Here is a 19,518-nt window from a genome sequence, read left to right on the forward strand (position 1 = left end):
TAAAAACGTCGGTGTGAACAGTCCCAACATTTATATTTTTTAACTTTTCTCCTTAACTATGATAGCTAGAAAGTTGGTTGATAATTTATTAAAAAGGGATCATCAAGTAGATATTAAATGTGGAACTGAAATTTTTTTTTTAAATTATTTAATTTTTTACAGATAAAAAAGAGTTATTTTTATCTCCAGTCGTTAATTCGCTACAAAGCTGTAAAGCTAAAAAACATCAAAAAACGCCAAATAAAATTTGTTTTAATTTTTTTTAATGTTCTGTAGTGAATTAACTATTAAAGATAAAGTTCTGAAAATCTTCACTGCAGTTCTCCAAGCGTTTTATTATGATTTGTAGAGCTTTTAATATTTAATAAAATATAAAAATGTGAAAATGTTGTTTTTAATGACATAAAACTATGTGAAAAATATATATTTTCAAAAAAGTTAAGACTTCAAAATAATGAGTGGTTGCGATATTTCTTTCATTCTTTGTCTTTATAATATATGGTTTGTACATTTGTAATGCTTTCATAATTTAATAAAATATAACTAGTGGTATAATATTGAGTACCTAAAAAACTTTTTATTACTGGAAATTTCCAGTGTAGACCTTTTCATACTTTCATGCTTTACGCCTTTACCTTTGTTTGGTTATGTGAGTCAACACGATGTGAGTCAACACGATTCACTCAGTCAACGGTCACCACTCACCAATTTGTTACAAATTAATTATTTTTATCCTGGTTATAATTTTTTTGAAATTAAAATTTTGAAATTGTCCATTTTCCTTTCTTCTGTATTTTTTTTACCAATTGTCGACAATACGTATATTATAGTTGAAGCCCGTATGCCAAAAATAAATAGTGACGACTTCCCAAGTATCAGTGATCTAATACAACCGTATTAAAGTGGGTAGTGCACGTAATAATAATACATTAATAGTAAGTACTAAAATGTGATTGCTCGTATGAACGGAAACAATCGTATCATTCGTAAAAGTCGATAGTATAGATACCGTAGTGTATTTATGCCTCTGTAAAAAAATTTCAATACAACATTACATTTTTGGTATTTTACTATCTTGTTGACTTCGTGCTTTATTAATATTACCTATAGTTGATTCCGTTAAATATGCGTTTTTAATTTTCCATAATTTATATTTCATATATGAATGAGTGTGTTCTCGTTTGTTTATTTTTATGATTTAGTCTTTTAAAATTTATTGGGACATATTTTATTGATTTTCTGTTTTTTGACGTCATAGAACGATATTATTTAACTTTTCTGGGTCACGAATGTATTATTTTCTAATTCATTATTACTTTACGTACTTTAGTGCATATTCAAATCCGCTTCATTGAATAATGATAACAATAATAACGATAAAAACATGAACTGCAGTCGAGCACGTCTACTATAATAAGACTATTTACTATAATATTATTATTATCACGGTGTAGTAGCTGCGGCTCGCAAACCAGACAAACCGGTGTAGTCACGGTGTGAGTGCAGTGTGCGTGCGTGCGCTCGCGATCGGCCGCGAAAGGTGCACACGGTGCGCGCGCGCGCGCGTCGAGTTCTGCCCGGCGCAAACAGTCGGCCGGTCGTCGTGGGACGGTGGTCGTCGCGTTGTGCAACCGGTTCGTTTCGTCGTCGTCGTCGTCGCTCTCCGTTTACCACCCATCATTTCTCGTCCGATTTTGATAAATATATTATCGTACCGTCGCGGTCACCGGACTTGGCACAGGTGCACACAGGTCCACCCCCCCGTGGAGAAGACTAATTTGTCGGTCGAACCCATCTGCAGCCCCTGCGATGGACTACCACTACGACGTCATGAACTGCAGGACGCCCAAGGAACATTTCGCCGAAGGGGTAAGTGTACACCTTGTCGAATTTATACTCTCCCGAAATTTCCGCCACCCCTGACCGCGGACGACGACGAAAAGCGTATACAACTGATTTAATAATATAGGATTGGCGGCCAACTGAGGCGAATGATAATAATAATTATATTATAAATCTAACCTGCACCGTGGTCAGTGGTCACTATATTGTGCTACCATGGCGTGATAACTATCCTCAAAACATGTATACATATAGTTGATCACCTGATGTCTTTCTATTAATTTAGTAGTAACCCTCAGGTAGGCTCTTATTGTACATAACAGTAATATAATGTTTGTTATTATCGCGACTACTACAGTGCACAGGTCCTAGATACTATAATTTTATTCAACTTACTGCACACGTGATATTAATGAGATAGGGCTTTCGGCTTTCAGGAATACCCGCGCGTATATTATAAGTACTTACACCTATTATAACGTCACTATTCACTTGCACAAACAAATTATAAAAAAAAAAACACATTCTAATAGATGTGTATAGGTATATGGTTCTGCAATTTTTTTTTTGTTATGTTTAAGAACGAACAGTTTTTTTTTTAACGATCGTCGCGTGAGTCGACATTATATATTATATTGTACAATTTGTATAGCAGTTCTTCACGTCCGGTATTGAACTCTACTCGAGTGCTGGTCAGTGAACTGAACGACCGGTAACGCACGGAGCTCGTACATATTATTATTATTATTATATATACCCGAAGTCCTAACAATAATAAATAATCCGCCGGACACGCCGTCCGAATCACCGAACACATCGTCTCTCTCCTCACCCATTAATGCCTACTTTTACAACAGAACCGACGAGCATGATGGCCCATCGAAGTTGCATTTTGTCGGTTTCGCGGGCTCTTTTCCGCATGCATTTACGGTGGAACAATAAAATATCATAATATAGTTTAACGACATCGTCAGCTGATACAGTATAGGTATTATTGTTATTGTATCGGCGGTAAATGGTTCGTGTGGTGAAGTTTTATTCGTCGTGAGACCCGGCGATGGTCGGAATTCGGGAGAAAAAAAAATAATGTTTTTTTCGTAAATAGTCTCCACTGCCGTGGCGTGTTTACCCAGAGTGATGTAAACACTTTCAGAATTTCCGAAGATCCTAGTTCCTTCACACGGTTATATATATATATATATATTTATATGTACTTATATAGTACGGGGGTTTGTATGTGCACCTATATACGGCTGTACGTCGACCGAAAGTGTTTTTATATTATTTTTATTATAGTTATATACTGAGCCTGCGCACGTCAAAACGCGGCCCGTGTTGGGTGTAACGTGACGTTATGCACTGAGTCTCTATATAAACAGTGTGGTGATGGTCCACAGTGATTTCCCGTTTTATCTTTTAACCAACACAGAAAAACGATAAGGCACGGTGAGCACTATATTATTATTATAATATATACATATGACGTGTCGAGGCTCATCAGCTCGTATATTGTGTTATGTGTATTTATAATATTAGTATATAACATTTTACATTTGTAATCATATTATGTTTTATGAAATTAATAATTAAACATTTAATTATAAAACCTAAATTAATGTACGTATGTGATAATATTTGGTCCATATAAATCCTGATACCCATGTAGTAATAATACTGAGAATACTATCCGTTGAGATTCTTTTAAAATTAGACGGGGGCGCAACATGCCCACCTTCCACCCCACCAAAATTACGTCACTGAACTCAAAGACACGTAAACGCGTGTGCGCTATAATAGTAGTTTTAATAATATTGTAAAAGATACGAAAGAATGACGAGGATTCGTAGGGGTCCCCGCCATGAACAGCCGCGCACGCCTTCGAAGTGGCGCGTGGGTACCGCCGACGTGTGTGCGATAGTAATAATATTATGCCGTATTTACCTGCCTACAAGTTACAACTATTGTACAACAGCTGTTCACGATAAAAATAAAATTACTGAAATGCGGGTGTATTATATTCGATATTTTATAAATAATCGTCGGTACGACGGCGAGCGCGGGGGGGGGGGTCGACTTTTTTGTCGCTTTTTTTTCCTCCGCGCCAAATTCGCGTTCACGTGAGAAATATAACACTTGCGGAACGACACGCCCGTTTAGCGATTTCGCCAAAGTCGTTATCAGGTGCCATTTATTATACACCTTTCATTTTATAGTAATACATATAATAATAAAATAAACGACGTTGACGCTCGCGATGTGCCAGCGCGGAATATCGCACCTCGATAACACCGACCCGGCGGCGGCGCAAAGGGAAAATTCGCGAACACGAACGGCACATTAAAAGTAAAACGAATCCGTGAGCACCGTATCCGTCTCCGCGAGCATTATGCGCGACGGTGCAGATATTATTGCACCGGTAGGTACCAATACGAATTACACGATAATGTACTGGTATTCTATACGGACGACGTGTATCCCCCCCCCCTACACCCGAGCTGTGCCCTGACAGCGGTATAGGTTCCAGGGAGTGTCGGGATACCGCGGTGGTTAACCCAAACGAGTCACCTATATATAGCGCGTGTCTCGAGCGAATTTCGTACCACATTTTACTCTCCGGGCGACGTTCGCGCGTGCCGTTTTCGTGTGTGCGCCGCTCCAGTTGTTGCGCCGCCCGCAAAATATGACGGACGACTCGGACGAGGTAAGATTTTCTTCACTCGCCCGTTTCGTTTGATTGTGTAGTGTGTAGTTACATAACATGCTTATATACCTACCTAAAATGGCGTCGCTGGTTCTTATAGCCATCCGATTTCTGTTCTGAAACGGATACTTACAATATTATAATATACGAGAGCGACTGGACCTGTTGACGCGTTGTTGTCGGCCCGTAGAGGGCGATAACATTATTTGGCCATACCTATAATACCTATTATACGTGATATCATCGTACCGTTTTCCGTTTTAGAATCCATGTTTGAGCAGAGATCACTACTCGCTAGAATCTCGCTTATTATATTGTTATGTAAGGTATAGCCATACAGGGCCTGGATTCAAATGCCTTGTAACCCATCGAAAAATGCTCTAAAAAATGGCTAAAAATATATTTTACCGCAATGATGCCCTAAAAAATTAACATATAAAATAAACAATACATTTAAAATAATTTACACTAAACATTTATTTTAAAAAAAAAACCGAAATTAGATGAAAATTTGATTAGTGTTCAGAATGTTTATAAATTATAATCACGGCCTACAAATGTTACTATTGGATACATGTTTTTTCCTCTGCATATGCCTATTAGCGGGTAAATAGTTAAAAGTAGAATTTTTGGATCAAAAGGATATCACCCCCCTCCCCCCTTTAGAAGACGAATGAAGTCCGCTACGGAAGTCGTACGATGTACAAATATGCATTAAAACTATAACAACATGACCGAAAAATGCTTAATAATGCTGGAAAAATGAAAAAAAAACATCGAAATATGAAACAAAATGCAAAATAAAAGTTTCACTGATGAATTATCTGTTTTATGAAACAAATTATGTGTACTTGGAAAGCCCAGAAAAAAGATGCGTTTTGCATTGAAATCCGGGCCCTATTATAGTCATATAGTTTTTAGCACCCATGTCGGAGATAAATCTGTATCAGAACTAGCTGCGCGTGACCATTGCTACCCATATACGATTTATTATGAAACGCGCACGTACATCGTACATGGTATGATATTATGTGATGGGATTTTTCGGGTTAAGGCCGGACGCGCTGTCCTGTGTGTGTGCGTTGCGGTGGGAGGGGTGGACACGCGCGATCTCCTGACGCCGCCACTGACCAGACGGTCTGACGGACCGTATCGGCAATGCACCTCGCATATATTATTATTATAAATGTATAAAATTATTATCACAATACACGCGTCGTCAGTGTGGTGGGCGTCTGACCTTGAACGGATGAGTTGTACTTCAAACCTGTGTGTGTGTGTGTGTGTGTGTGTGTGTGTGTGAGCTGGAAAATCGAAACGAATTCATGCACCGGTTGACGATCTCCGTGGTCGTTTCGTGACGTGTTGCATATACGCATATGATAATATATAATACGTCATCGACCTACGTGTTCAGCCGAGAAATCCGCACAATTTTTTTGGTAATTCTGTATCGTAGGTAATATTATTAATATTTATTTTTTTTTTATCGACCACCGTTCGCGCTATTACGAATAGTACCTATAGATACCACCCATATGGATATGCATTAGTATATTATTATAATGTCAATGCGTATCCGGCGGATTTTACATTATTCGATTATTGATCATTTCAATTTTAAATTGTTATTTTAACTGTAAAATCCTAAAGATACACCTTGTCGACACTTCGCAGTCTATGTATACAGCCTTGTAGGGACCACGTGACAATATACCCGTGTAGGTATATATATATATATGGTTATGTGTATGTTGTCGCAGTGTGCACCGTCCGCGACGTTATCTAATATATAAATGTGAAAATGAAAACCTTTGAGTGATATGTTCTCGGAAACTACTGAACCGATCGTTATGTTTTTTTTTTAAATTGAAAAGCTCATTGCGGAGAAGGTTTAAGGCTTTTGATCGATTCTCTAACTTTAAAAATAAAGGAGTTATCAATTATCATAAATAATGACCAGTTACGTAATAATAAATAATAATAATAATAAATCAGTATTATTTTCAACTCCTATAACCCATAGCAACCATTAATAAACAACAATTTCTACCGTAAATCTCAAAATTCCTGTTTGAGAACCTACCAGGGGTGATCAATTCCCTTTTTAAATTAGTCTATGATACTCACAAAGAATGTGGCTTTCTATTGGTGAAACAATTTTCGAAATCGGTTCAGTAGTTCCAGAGATTACCCTCAACAATGGTAACTAACAACTTCTCATTATATAATAGTATAGACTAGCTGATCCCGTGCACTTCGTTGCCCGTTAAATGTATCAACTCTATATGACTCAAACTTTATCCAATCGTTATTTAATATTCGGTTTATAGTATTCAAAATTTATCTTAACTTTTCCGTTTCCCGGAATAAAAATTCTGATACGCAGCAGTACACTATCAGGTAGGCAATCTATCTGCGGTAGATCGCGGACCCCGTGCTGTTTGTACGTATGATTTAACTCTAAAGTATCAAAGTTATACCAAGTTTGTCATTTTTACTTAATATAATCAATTAATACAAAATCATATCCTAACCTAACCGTACTAAAATCCGACGAATGAAATAAAAAACAAATTTAACCCTTTGTAAATATTAACCTATCTTCTTCCCAGAGGTCTAATCTACCAACAAACTATATAAATACACAGACTAAACTCTGGAACTACTTATCAGATCTTATATGTAAATTGACAAAAGACAATAATACAAATAAACAAGTAGATATGCCCGGTTAACCAACAGCAACCAATATATTATACACAGGTGGATTTTCCTAAAATTTTCTTCTATATAATAACCTTCTCCGTGAAATACTCTTTCGTTTAAAAAAAAAATCAAGACATTTATAATATAAGCAAGAATGTCTGATAAGTAGTTCTAGAGTTTAGTCTGTATAGTTATAGTCTGTGTATTTATATAGTTAGATATATATATATATAAATTAATGTTTGTGGGTAGATTGGACCTCTGGGAAGAAGATAGATTAATACTTACAAAGGGTTAAATTTTTTTTTATTATTATTATTCATCGGATTTTAGTACGGTTAGGTTAGAATATGATTTTGTATAAATTGATTATATTAATCCACTGTAGGTGGAATTAAGTAAAAACGACAAGCTCGGTATAACTTTAATACTTTAGAGTTATACACTATAATCATACGCACAAACAGGTACTTACCTACCTGATAATGTACTGCTATGAATCAGAATTTTTATTCCGGGCAACGGAAAAGTTAAGATAAATTTTGAACACCATACACCGAATATTAAATAACGAATTGAACAAAGTTTGAGTCATATAGTGTGGATACATTTAACGGGCAACGAAGTGCTCGGGATCAGCTAGTAGTATATATTTATAATAGTATAACGCACATACCTATAATCATTGATTTTAAATACTATATAGTATTTATAATCAATGCTATAATGTATATTATATGCTATGTATAATATATATTTATTATTATTATTATTTATTTGCGATCGTCCAACAAATTGGCATTCGATGAAACTTAACGTCGCAACTGCGTATAACGCGCGTTCTGGTGTTCACCGTTCAAGACAAGTGGACGATTATTATGAACGATCGCTGTGTTCGGTTATCTTTACATGTACTTAGTGTCTTTTTACACTCTTCGATATCAAGTGTTTACGCGCACTTAAAACGTGATAGATGGTATTATAAAGTTTAATAAATTAAACTGTTAACTGAAAGTGGTTAACGAAATCTGTTTTTATTTGAAATGATTGGGAGGACAGTATATTATTTAAGTTATTTCTAGGCATATTTTAAAAAAAATCATATTACGTTGATCCTTATTACTGCATCTGATTGTTTAAGTAATATATTATAGGTACTTCCGTACTTATTTTACTGATCATTTATATCACATAAACAATTTGTGTTATATTATAAGATTTAAATCGTTTGACACTTTTACCTAGCTGTAATTATTGTAGTCGTAACGTTTGAATGAAATAGTATGGTGAGTGGTGACTATAATAAGTAGCATGAATTTCCTTAGAGAGCTAGTCAGCCCTTTAGGTTACCTATTTTAATTTAATAAACAAAATACATTAGATTCTGAGGTTCATCATGTATAATATGTAAATAATAAAACATATTACATATATAAATTAAATGTACATCGTATTATATTTGTATATGTATTGAGTTTCACGAAGATTTATTTTTTAATTGAAGAGTTGAGTAAATAATAAACATTCTACTATCACACAATTTTAATTAGAGAATTTTCACGGGACACTCCAATATTAAGTATATAAATATAATGTATATATTATATTATAAAAAATACTTTTTATTATAAATTGTTTTTACTCATTCCCTTGAAACGATTATCTGTTGTAGTATTGTACATAATATTATGAACTAGCTACAAACGTGTCTAAAGCAACCCGTTTACCCAATTATTATAGTAAATTCGTAAGTAGTAAAATTGTCAGCAAGTATTTACTACCTACGTACATGAGTAGAAAATGTTTTGATTATTTGTTATTAATATCGTCTCATCGATCATGGAGGCATCGATTTTCATTCTTTCATGATCAAAGAAACAACCTTTGTGTATAATAATGTGTATTTTTTTTATATGTTATTTACTGTTTACATGGTACTTCGTTGATACTACTATAGACACGGGTAGTTCAAAATTATTTTCGTTTTAAAGTACTTAAATAACCAAATCTACAGTGGCGTAGCCATGGTGGTTGGGCATGCCCCCTCGCATTGGCCATATAAAAACATTGAAATAACATAACAATTAATTGAGTATTTTTTTTTTCATATTTAGTTAGGCTCCCCCCCCCTATTTTAAAATACTAGCTACGTCGCTGCAAGTATAGAATGATTTTAATTAACTGGTAATAAATAATATGTACCTAATAGTTTTTATTATAAAAAAATGTTCCATAACATTTAACATAGTTTGTAACTTTATAATAATACTTATTTTCTTTTCATTGAATACTAGCTGAACCCGTGCACTTCGTTGCCCGTTAAATGTACTAACTCTATATGACTCAAACTTTGTTCAATTCGTTATTTAATATTCGGTGTATGGTGTTCAAAATTAATCATAACTTTTCCGTTGCCCAGAATAAAAATTCTGATTCGCAGCAGTATCCATGCTGTTTGCACGAAAGTGTATGAATTAACTCTAAAGTATAAAAGTTATACCAAGTTTGACGTATTCTACCTATGGTGGATTAATATAATCAATTAACACAAAATCATAATCTAACCATACTAAAATCAGATGAATAAAAAAAACCAAATTTAACCATTTTTTTCTTCCCAGAGGTCTAATCTACACACAAACATTCAAGTATATATATTGACAAAAAATAATAATACAAATCAACAAACATGCCCAATTAACCAATAGAAACCAATAGAATATAATACTCTATTGTTATTTTAATATGCAACAATAATCTACATTTTTTATTATTTAGTTTATTTTTTTCTGGACAGATAGCGTCACTGTTGTATTTTTGACGTTCAGATTTCCTACTTTTCCTGTGGATTTACCTAAGATTTTCTTTCATAGAAACCTTCTCCGTGATATACTCTTTCGTTTAAAAAAATCAAGAAGATCAGATAAGTAGTCCTAGAGTTACCCTGTACAAAGATTTTCATTTCACATTTATATAGTTAGAAGATATATATATATATATTGCCAAATATAATAATACAAATCAACAAACATGTCCGTAATCAATAGCAATTAATATACAATACACTACTATTATTTTAATCTGCAACTAAATTTTTTATTATTTAGTTTATTTTTTTCTGGACAGATGGCGCCACTGTTGTTGTTTTTTCATCCATATTTCCTACTTTTCCGGTTAAGTTTCCTAACATTTTATTACATAAGGACCTTCTCCTGACAATTACGAACACAACAAAAAAAGAATTAGCAAAATCGGTCCAGCCGTTCACGTGTGATGCGATGACCAAGGAAATCGGGATTCATTTTTATATATAGAGATTTATCTATAGCTAGGCCTTTATATAGCATTATTATTTTTTGGTCAATTTATATATGAGGCTTTATGTTTTTTGCCTCCATTTTAATTTTCTTGCCACGCTAACGTACCTATAAAATATAGTATTTGCAGCATCGACTATTCGACTCCTTAACCTTATAGGTTTTACTTCGTATATTATTTACATTTAAACTCTTAAGAGTCTTCACTACTCGCAAAAATGCTGTCTAAAAAGACTTATACTTATATTATATATACATAATCTTCAGATTATTTTTGATTCAACTATAAGTCTATAACATACCCTGCGTCTCTGCTAAGAAACATTTTCTTTATACCAATCTCTTTAAAAAAAAAAAATCCCACCTTTTTAATGTTGATTTACAGAGGCATTTTCAGAACACATGGAAGGGAAGAATTTAAATAAGTTTCAGTATCAGTGGATACAGAGATAAATTTGGATTACTGTATCTATATTAGTATGGTATGTACCTACATTGGTTCATATTGAACTCAAATAATAAGACTAATTCTAAGAGACCAACAATACATTTATTGTAAACTTATTTTTTTACTTATTAAAATTAATATTTTAACTTACTGGTGGCCTCGTGTCAGTGCTATTGTTTGTTGTTACGTGGTTATGAAATTATATACAAGAATGGTTGCACAGGAAACAACCAAAATTATATATAATAAAGAAGATAATATTTGTTATGCCGTAGTGTTTTCATTTTTTTAATATTATTAATACAAACAAACATAAACTTCAAAAATTATTTTAGATTCTGAGCGGAACGACGAATGAATTGATTTTACATATACAATGATACCTATGTGTTTTTTTTATTTAAATGTCAATAAAATTGTATTCTTTGGGTCGAAAACTTAGATTTAAAATTAATTTAATACAAGGATTTCAAATAATAGATTGTTACATGTCAGTTGAAAAATAGAAAAATACACACATACTCAATACTTTTTTTTATAATAATTTAAAGTTTGAATTTTGACAAAAAAAAAGAAAAAATCACGAAAAAGTGAGAATTATTTTGAGTTAGAAATTCATAAAAATGTTTATTTTTAAATCTAAGAATTGAAAATTTAAAAATTTATCAAAATCTCAAAAATTATCAAATATTGTAATAAACAATTATTTAAATGTTTAATTTTTATAGTTAAGGATATATAAATATTTCATATATATTTCATACTGACAGTAATAAAAAAATCTAAAAAATATATTAACACATTTATTTTTTACAGATACTTATATTTTAAATTAAAATTTGGACGAAATTACTTATTAAAACACATTTGAATTCAAATTTAACACTATCCGTTACAGTGACCCACTTGTAACCTACTGTACAGCAGAGCGACATCTACTTAGCCGTTTTTTTACTAATTGTATAAAAATAAAAAAATCTTATGACACGGTAAAATATACAATTGTCTACTCTTCTATATCGTGATACATTATGGATTCTTAACTATGACTGCATATAGCCTAACTGCTTCTTGTTCGCGTCGAAACGGTTCGTCAAACAATTTATGGCTATATGGCGTCCTCTTAATCCTACAATAATAGTATAATTATTATAAAATATTATATTATGCAATGATTTTGGTAAAAATTAGTCCAACGACCGTATTACTAATAGTCACATAAATAAATATTAGAAAATATCCTTAGAAATAGTCAATAGAGGCTGACCAGTGACCACTGTCTCTACTGACAATTGTTTTTCGTATGCAATGATTTATCATTGAATTTAAATTTAACACATCCATTACGATTACAGTGACCTACTCAATGACGAGGTTCACTCGAAACCTACTACAGTACTACAACACTTCTACCTATATGGCTATATATATATTACAGCAAAGCGACTTTCCCGGTTTTTATAGTAAATCGAATAGTGTTTCAACATATAGTATTCAGTAAGTAATATTTATAAATACATTTTACATTTTAAAATTTTAAATAAGTATAAAATCTTTAAAGTTTATTTACCTATAATATAATGTTGTAAATGATTTATATAAAATTGTATTATGTGGTCCGTAGAAACGAGTTGGGCTTATAACATAATTTCACGATTAATCGTCGGTCAAGACATTTGTTTTTTACAGTTTATTTTAATATCATCTGCCGCTTATAATATTATAGTCTCCGAGTGCGCATATTAGTTGTTTGGTCAAAGTCATGCAACAGCGAACAAGTTAAAATATTTAAATGCATAATAACATTATGAGTTATAACTTATACCTAAATTACCACCAGTCGGATACTCGGATAAGTGGGAACGTAATATAAATACCTCACTGAAAACAATGGACAATGAGTCATGTGTATTTGCGTAAACTCGAGTCTCGAACGAACACAATCTAATGGGTGTGTGTATAATATAAAATATTTTATAATATAGAGTTCACCGTTTTCTTCGAAAACCTTTTATTGTTTTCACTCCTATATGCCTACAAATCACAATGCTGTACTTACCTACTTTAGGTATAATAAATTATTATAATTTTTCTATCCACTATAATGTTTTATTTCTCGCCGATGAACAAAATTTGATGTAATTCTGATGTGTTTTAAGCTTAAGAAAGACTACAGTCTACAATGCTACGGAGGTAGCTAGACTTAAAACAATTTCAATAATGTGCAGCCTATATGGTTCCTATACAGTATAGTATATTATATTTCTGAAAGGTTCGAGTGACATTCTCGGTTCTACACTTCACGAAAGTCTGAAAATAAAATTAACATTTTCACGTGGTAATTTCTTTTATGTTTCAAGTATAGTGCAATTTTTGTTTAGTATGACTTTATGTTTCATCGATGCAATGAAAATGGTCTGTTTTAAAGATAATATTTACTCATAAAGAAAAAAATATTTTACAATATAGGAAAACCAAATTTTACATAAAACCATCTGTGTAATATGCAACCACGGACATGGTATAATCCATAATTTTTTTTTTTTGACAATATCATATGCATAAACAAATAAATAAAATATTTTGACAATGTTGTCGTATAACTTTAATAGTAATTTAAAATAAATGGGAACGCGAGTGAGACACTGACATTATACTCGTCAACTGTCCATTAATAATCATAATATTAAAACCGTAAGCATATAATAATCGGCGACACTGCGAAAATGCTACTCAGTAGAATATTATAATTCTGTGAATTTTAAACATTGGGCGATGACGCGCTTTAAATGAATTGCGTTTTCAAAATGAGACGTATTTATAGAGACTATATATCGACTATAGAGAGACGATGCGTAATAACTTCAACGTCTCGACGGACGTTCGTCAGACTGGACATAAAGTTTGGGAATATAAAAAAATTGTATTACACAAAAACATAATAAGTTTTATATTCCTTTGATTGTATTAATGATTAGTGAAACTTGAATTTCACAGTACCTTTGTACTTCCGAAGTAATTTATTAACAAACAGCTGAATTTTTGAATAAACGACTACTCAGTACTCTAAAATTTAAAAAAGGGAAACCTGTTTTTCTTTGAAATATTTATAGAATTTATATCTATAATATGATAAAACTGATAACAAAAAAATAAGGAAGACGAGTCTTGCTGTAGTATAGTGCGTACTAACGTACTACTGAACTCGTCATAGAGTAGGTGATGCGCTGTATTTGGATGAGTTAAATTTGAATTCAATGATACAATATATACATCACGAAAACCGATTCTGATCTCGCAGAAACTGTCTGTTGGTCTATATTTTTAAGAATATTATTCATACAATTATTAGTGACTTATTTTTTCTAAAGTAATACGCAGTAGACTGAACTAGTTTTGGCCACAAAAATTGCATTTAAGTTGCGTATAAGTTCGTGGTATAAATAACTTGAAAACTAATTCAAATATTTTGAAAACGTTATTGTGTATGATATTAAATAATAATATACACTATGACCAAAAGTAGCAAGTCTCTACAGCCTACGATTAACATTTTTTGAAATACAACTTCTGTTGACAATTCTAAATTTAAATTACTTAAATGTTTGCTGTTTAGTCGATTCGCGTTAAAAGTGTCATCCTATGGCTTAGGTATAATATCTATATATCATATAATATATTTCATACTTGTATTTTCACGGACGTGGTGGTTCGCCATTAGAGTAAAAGGTTGTCCTTGCACCAAACCTGAACAAAATTGTTCTCGGTCTCTCACTCTCTCTCTCTCTCTCTCTCTCATTTCTCTCGCGCGCTCATTCACTATATTATACTACAAATACGTATACGTATATCCACCGAAGAGATCGAACCATGCCCATATACGGTCGTCGGTGTCCAACCGAATGCGGTGACGTCACGGCTGCAGTATCACGTGCCAAAGTGTCACCGTAGGTACTTATTATACCCGGATATACTGTGCCGAAATCTTCTTTTATTTATATTACAAGTATTAGTACCGCAATGTATCGAAAATAATGCGATCGTCGTTAATACGTCGTCTATAATACTGATTAGGGAGAATACTAGAATAAGCTGTATCATATAATATATACTATATTATGTGGTATGTAATTCACCTAGCACGTTCACTCCCATTCAATCCCTTTCTACAAGTATTTGTTTTAACTCTGATTTGTGAAGTGCGCGTATTTAAATACCATGTTTTCAAAAACTTGAATTTTGTATGGCATTTGAGTGCCCTGTGACGATACATATAGGTACTTTTTTTTCAACTGAGACCAGATGCAGTTTTTACTGTAAATTGTTAAGTATATGTCTTTTTTGAAGACTAAATCAAAATTCAAACAAGCTGTTGTTACTTAATACCCATGAATCGAAATAATAGGTATTTAGGCATTCATCTAAAATAAATATCTCATTGGTATTAGGTATCTATCTGGGATATAAAATTAAATATGATGTGAATGTAATATTGAAATGTACCTAATAATTTTAAAATCGCACAGAATTGAATCGATTTGATGCTTGATGATTCACCATAATATATATATACCGTATATTGTATCGCGTTGTTTACACGTTTCATTTTGTTTTCGTTTCAGGGAGCTGTAGCGGACGAGGTGTACGAAGGAAGGCCATGTCTGGATTGCAACGACAACTGCGCAGGATTCGTGCCGCACCCTTGGAGGTAAAAAAATATTTGGTTTACATAAATACGGCCAGGTCTGCGTTTATAGTGCTACATGTATGACGTATATAAATGCAGTAAATAAACTGGGTTCCACCGAAATGGTAAGTTAAATCAAATGGACACTGCACAGAGGAGGTACTGAGCTAAGGGCAGGTACACTACTCTTTTAGGTTTACATCATAAATGATGTACCTAAATAAAAACAAAACAAGTTGTTACTCCTGAATTAGGTTGTTACTCGCCGATTATTCGTACCCATATTGTCGATTGACATAATTTAGTGGAAAATTGATAATTGAAAATAAAAATGAATTGTTACCGTTATATAGTAAATATTGTTAATGTAAAATATATATTGTGTTCAATTTTCAACCTATACAAAATAAGTGTCTTATTATAAATTATTATTCATCATTATTACTATTGTTATTATTTGTTGAGATTACTGATAATTGATAAAATATATCCACGTGGCAGTGTGAACCCGCTTGTTTGTTCAATTTCATGTGTATTTTATAATTTTTATTTATATGACTGAATAAAATTGTAATTTGAAAGTCGACTGAAAGTCGTTAATCATACGGTATTCAATTTTTTTTAGTTTATTTGCTGCAATGCTGCCCCAATAATGGTTTTCCGAATAGAAAAAAACTGTTAAGAACTTGAATTAACAACCATATTATAATATTATTATACTATAGCTCCTGTGTAGTTTCACTAGGTTTTCCCGAGTACAATATTACTCAAATTTTTAAATTTACTGCGTATACAATTATTATTATTTTGATAAAATGTGGTAATATTCTCATCTTTTCACTGCCTTTTAATATAATATTACCGTTTATAGTAGAGTTAGAAATTTAAGCAAAAAATCACTGCAGAGGTGTCAAATTCCAGTGAATAAAATTATCATCAGATAATCCACTGTAATAATTCGATGATGACATAATCCTAATATTATAAAAAAAACACGTATGTACATCAATTAATATGTTAACATCTGCAGTAGGGAGAAAGCAGTTGTCGTTCTAGCCACTTTTTTACTATAATACTAGCTAATCCTGTGCACTTCGTTGCCCCTTAAAAATGCCAATTCTATATGATTCAAACTTTATTCAATTTGTTACCTTTTAAATAATTGGTTTAATGGTGTTTAAAACTTACAAACTTTCATCGATTATATAGAATCTCAAAACACTTCTGCAAGCACCACTTTAAAATGCGAATTTTGGAAAATGCTTTCTTAGTGTACACTTACATGATGGTACGAAGGTATCGTGAAAATGTCAAGCCTCAAGCTATCATTATTATTATATTAGGCTCATATATTAGGCTGTACGCTGATCAGTCGGCGACTCAGTCTGGACACGTTCGATTATATTATATACCCAGTGTCGGCATAACCACGGCCGGGGCCCCTCCATAATTTAATTTTTTTTTTTTTTGGTCTCATAAATTTTTATTAGTTTGTCGTGTTCTTTGTCTATATAGGTGCAGGGATCCCGTAATGTATTTATCGAAATATTTAACGGTACGTAATTTTTAAGTGCAACTTTTTTTTTACAGGGCCCAGGGCCCAGGGCCCGTCCTGAGAATTTTTAATTTATAACCATCCCACCTGACGTTGCTCGTGAGACACGCTTGTGGTCATGCGAGCAGTATATATTTTCAGGTAGGCAATCCATATGCGGTGGATAGAAGACCCAGCGAGAAACTTTATGATATACAAAAATATATTATTTTTTCGTTTATTTTTTGACGGACAGATGGCGCCACTAATGTATTTTTGCCAGGAAGATTTCCTACTTTTCCGGTGGGTTTTCTTAAAATGTCTTTCATACAATAACCTTGTCCCGACAATTACGAACACAACTAATAAATATCCGTGAAATCGGCAAAGGCATTCTCAAGTTATGGCGGGACCAAGGGAAATAGGGATCCATTTTTATATATAGAGGTATAGAAAACGTGTATCTGTAGATAGGCTGATATAATATTACATTGATACACTTTTCCACCGATATATGACCGAACAAACTTTGTGTGTATACATTTGTACATACATATATATATATATATATATCGGGTTATTCTTTTATCATCAATCAATCATTATATCAATACTTAAGTATACAATTTTTTGAAAAAAAAACTCAACATGGTTTCTTGTCGTTAAAAATTATATTATATATTTTTTAATATTTTTATTCTTAAAATGTTTGAAGATTTTACTTTTTTGAATGACGACATAGGTGCAGTTTTAATTTCATATTCCAAAGCAGAATATTTTTCTAACTATTTCGATACATATAAATCGAATTTATGACGAGTAGTTTATGAGTTGTCTGCAGTGTTTGAAGTTTTGATGAGCGGAGTAGAGTGGTAATCTGTTATACCCCGGAGCATGTTGGTTCACTACTCATCGAAACTTTAAATACTTGTAACTCATAAACTACATGTCCTAAATTCGATTTTTATGTATCGAAATAGTGACAAAAATATTTTGTTTTGGAATATGAAAGTAAAACTGTATGTTGTCATTTGAATAAGTAAAAAAAAAACTTAACAAATGTTAAGGCAAAAAAATTTATTTATAATTATTAATATTGTTGTTTTTTTAACGACTAGAAACCATGTAAAACATTTATATTTTTAAAATAATGAGTGCTCAATGATAAAAGAATCACTCGGTATAATTATTATGACGGTGAATTGATCAATTTCACATCTGGTGGGTAGGTACTCGAAATGATGTCATATGCGCATCGTATATTGTTTGAGTGCCATCGCCGTCGTTAAACTATCGTATAATATATTATATTATTATAATATGCGAACTCCGTAAAAGGGTGTAAACGTAACTTCTATTTATGCGGTAAATAATTACCTATCGTTTATGCAAACCACATAGGTACATCGAGCCTTATTATTAATTACCAGTAACACGAACCGTTTGAGATAATATAATATTATTAAGTATATTGTGTCAAACAAATAATAAGGACAATTATTAATGTTTATTATACGAAATTTCCATGCATCTATATAATGTATACAAACAACACTGTTCGGTCATTACGAAAAATTGTATAGTGTATTTATAGTATTTATTAATGTTAAGCTTATTAATATTAATCGATATTAGTCGTTAAAACTGCAGCCTAATGCGCCTATTTGAATCACGACCACGGGCAATAGCAACGACGTTGAACTGACGGCAATCAATGGACACGAGATAGACTGTCAGACCGACTGTAAGTCTGCGTGTCTTCGATCGTGTTTTCTTTCACTAAAACAACTACCTCCTGCATGGAATATTATAGTGATAAAAAATAATAATTATACGTTGTAGGTACCGAATTATGTACTACACGTCTCGGTCGGTGGGATGGGGAGGGGAGGAACACCTCGACTGTGTCGTCTTTGAAGCTCGGTCGTGGACGGTGATTTAAATATATTACAACGCGATACAGAGAGTTTCCTCTCGATGTCTCCCCCCCCCCCTCCCCCCATAATAAATTGGCTTCTTGATATTTTTTTAACGGTCATGTGCAATATTTTTGTATTGTTTGATGCAAATTCGATAATATTTCATTATTATACCTATATACCACCAACACAGCTATATACATAGAATTATGAAAGTCAAGGCCTAACTCCCAAAGGTGGGTATAGTGTATTGTAGTGTATATTAATATTGTACGAACATGTGATTTATATTATATTATTATACATATAGTACAAACAAACCACAGCGATCCCTATCAAGGTATCGTATATAATTCATAAG

At 32.6% G+C, this 19,518-nt stretch overlaps 1 protein-coding gene across 1 annotated transcript in view; it reads left to right on the plus strand.

The window, feature by feature from the left end:
* The first annotated feature begins 1,588 nt into the window (after positions 1–1,588).
* Positions 1,589–19,518, plus strand: part of LOC132944019 (four and a half LIM domains protein 2) — a 104,726-nt gene continuing 86,796 nt past the window's right edge. The window contains exons 1-2 of the mRNA XM_061013230.1: positions 1,589–1,869; positions 15,640–15,725. Coding sequence (XP_060869213.1) covers positions 1,810–1,869; positions 15,640–15,725 — 146 coding nt within the window. The 5' untranslated portion in view covers positions 1,589–1,809. The remainder of the gene's footprint in view (positions 1,870–15,639; positions 15,726–19,518) is intronic.

The sequence above is a fragment of the Metopolophium dirhodum genome, chromosome 4 (genome assembly GCF_019925205.1).
Source record: "Metopolophium dirhodum isolate CAU chromosome 4, ASM1992520v1, whole genome shotgun sequence".
NCBI classification, from domain to species: Eukaryota; Metazoa; Arthropoda; class Insecta; order Hemiptera; family Aphididae; genus Metopolophium; species Metopolophium dirhodum.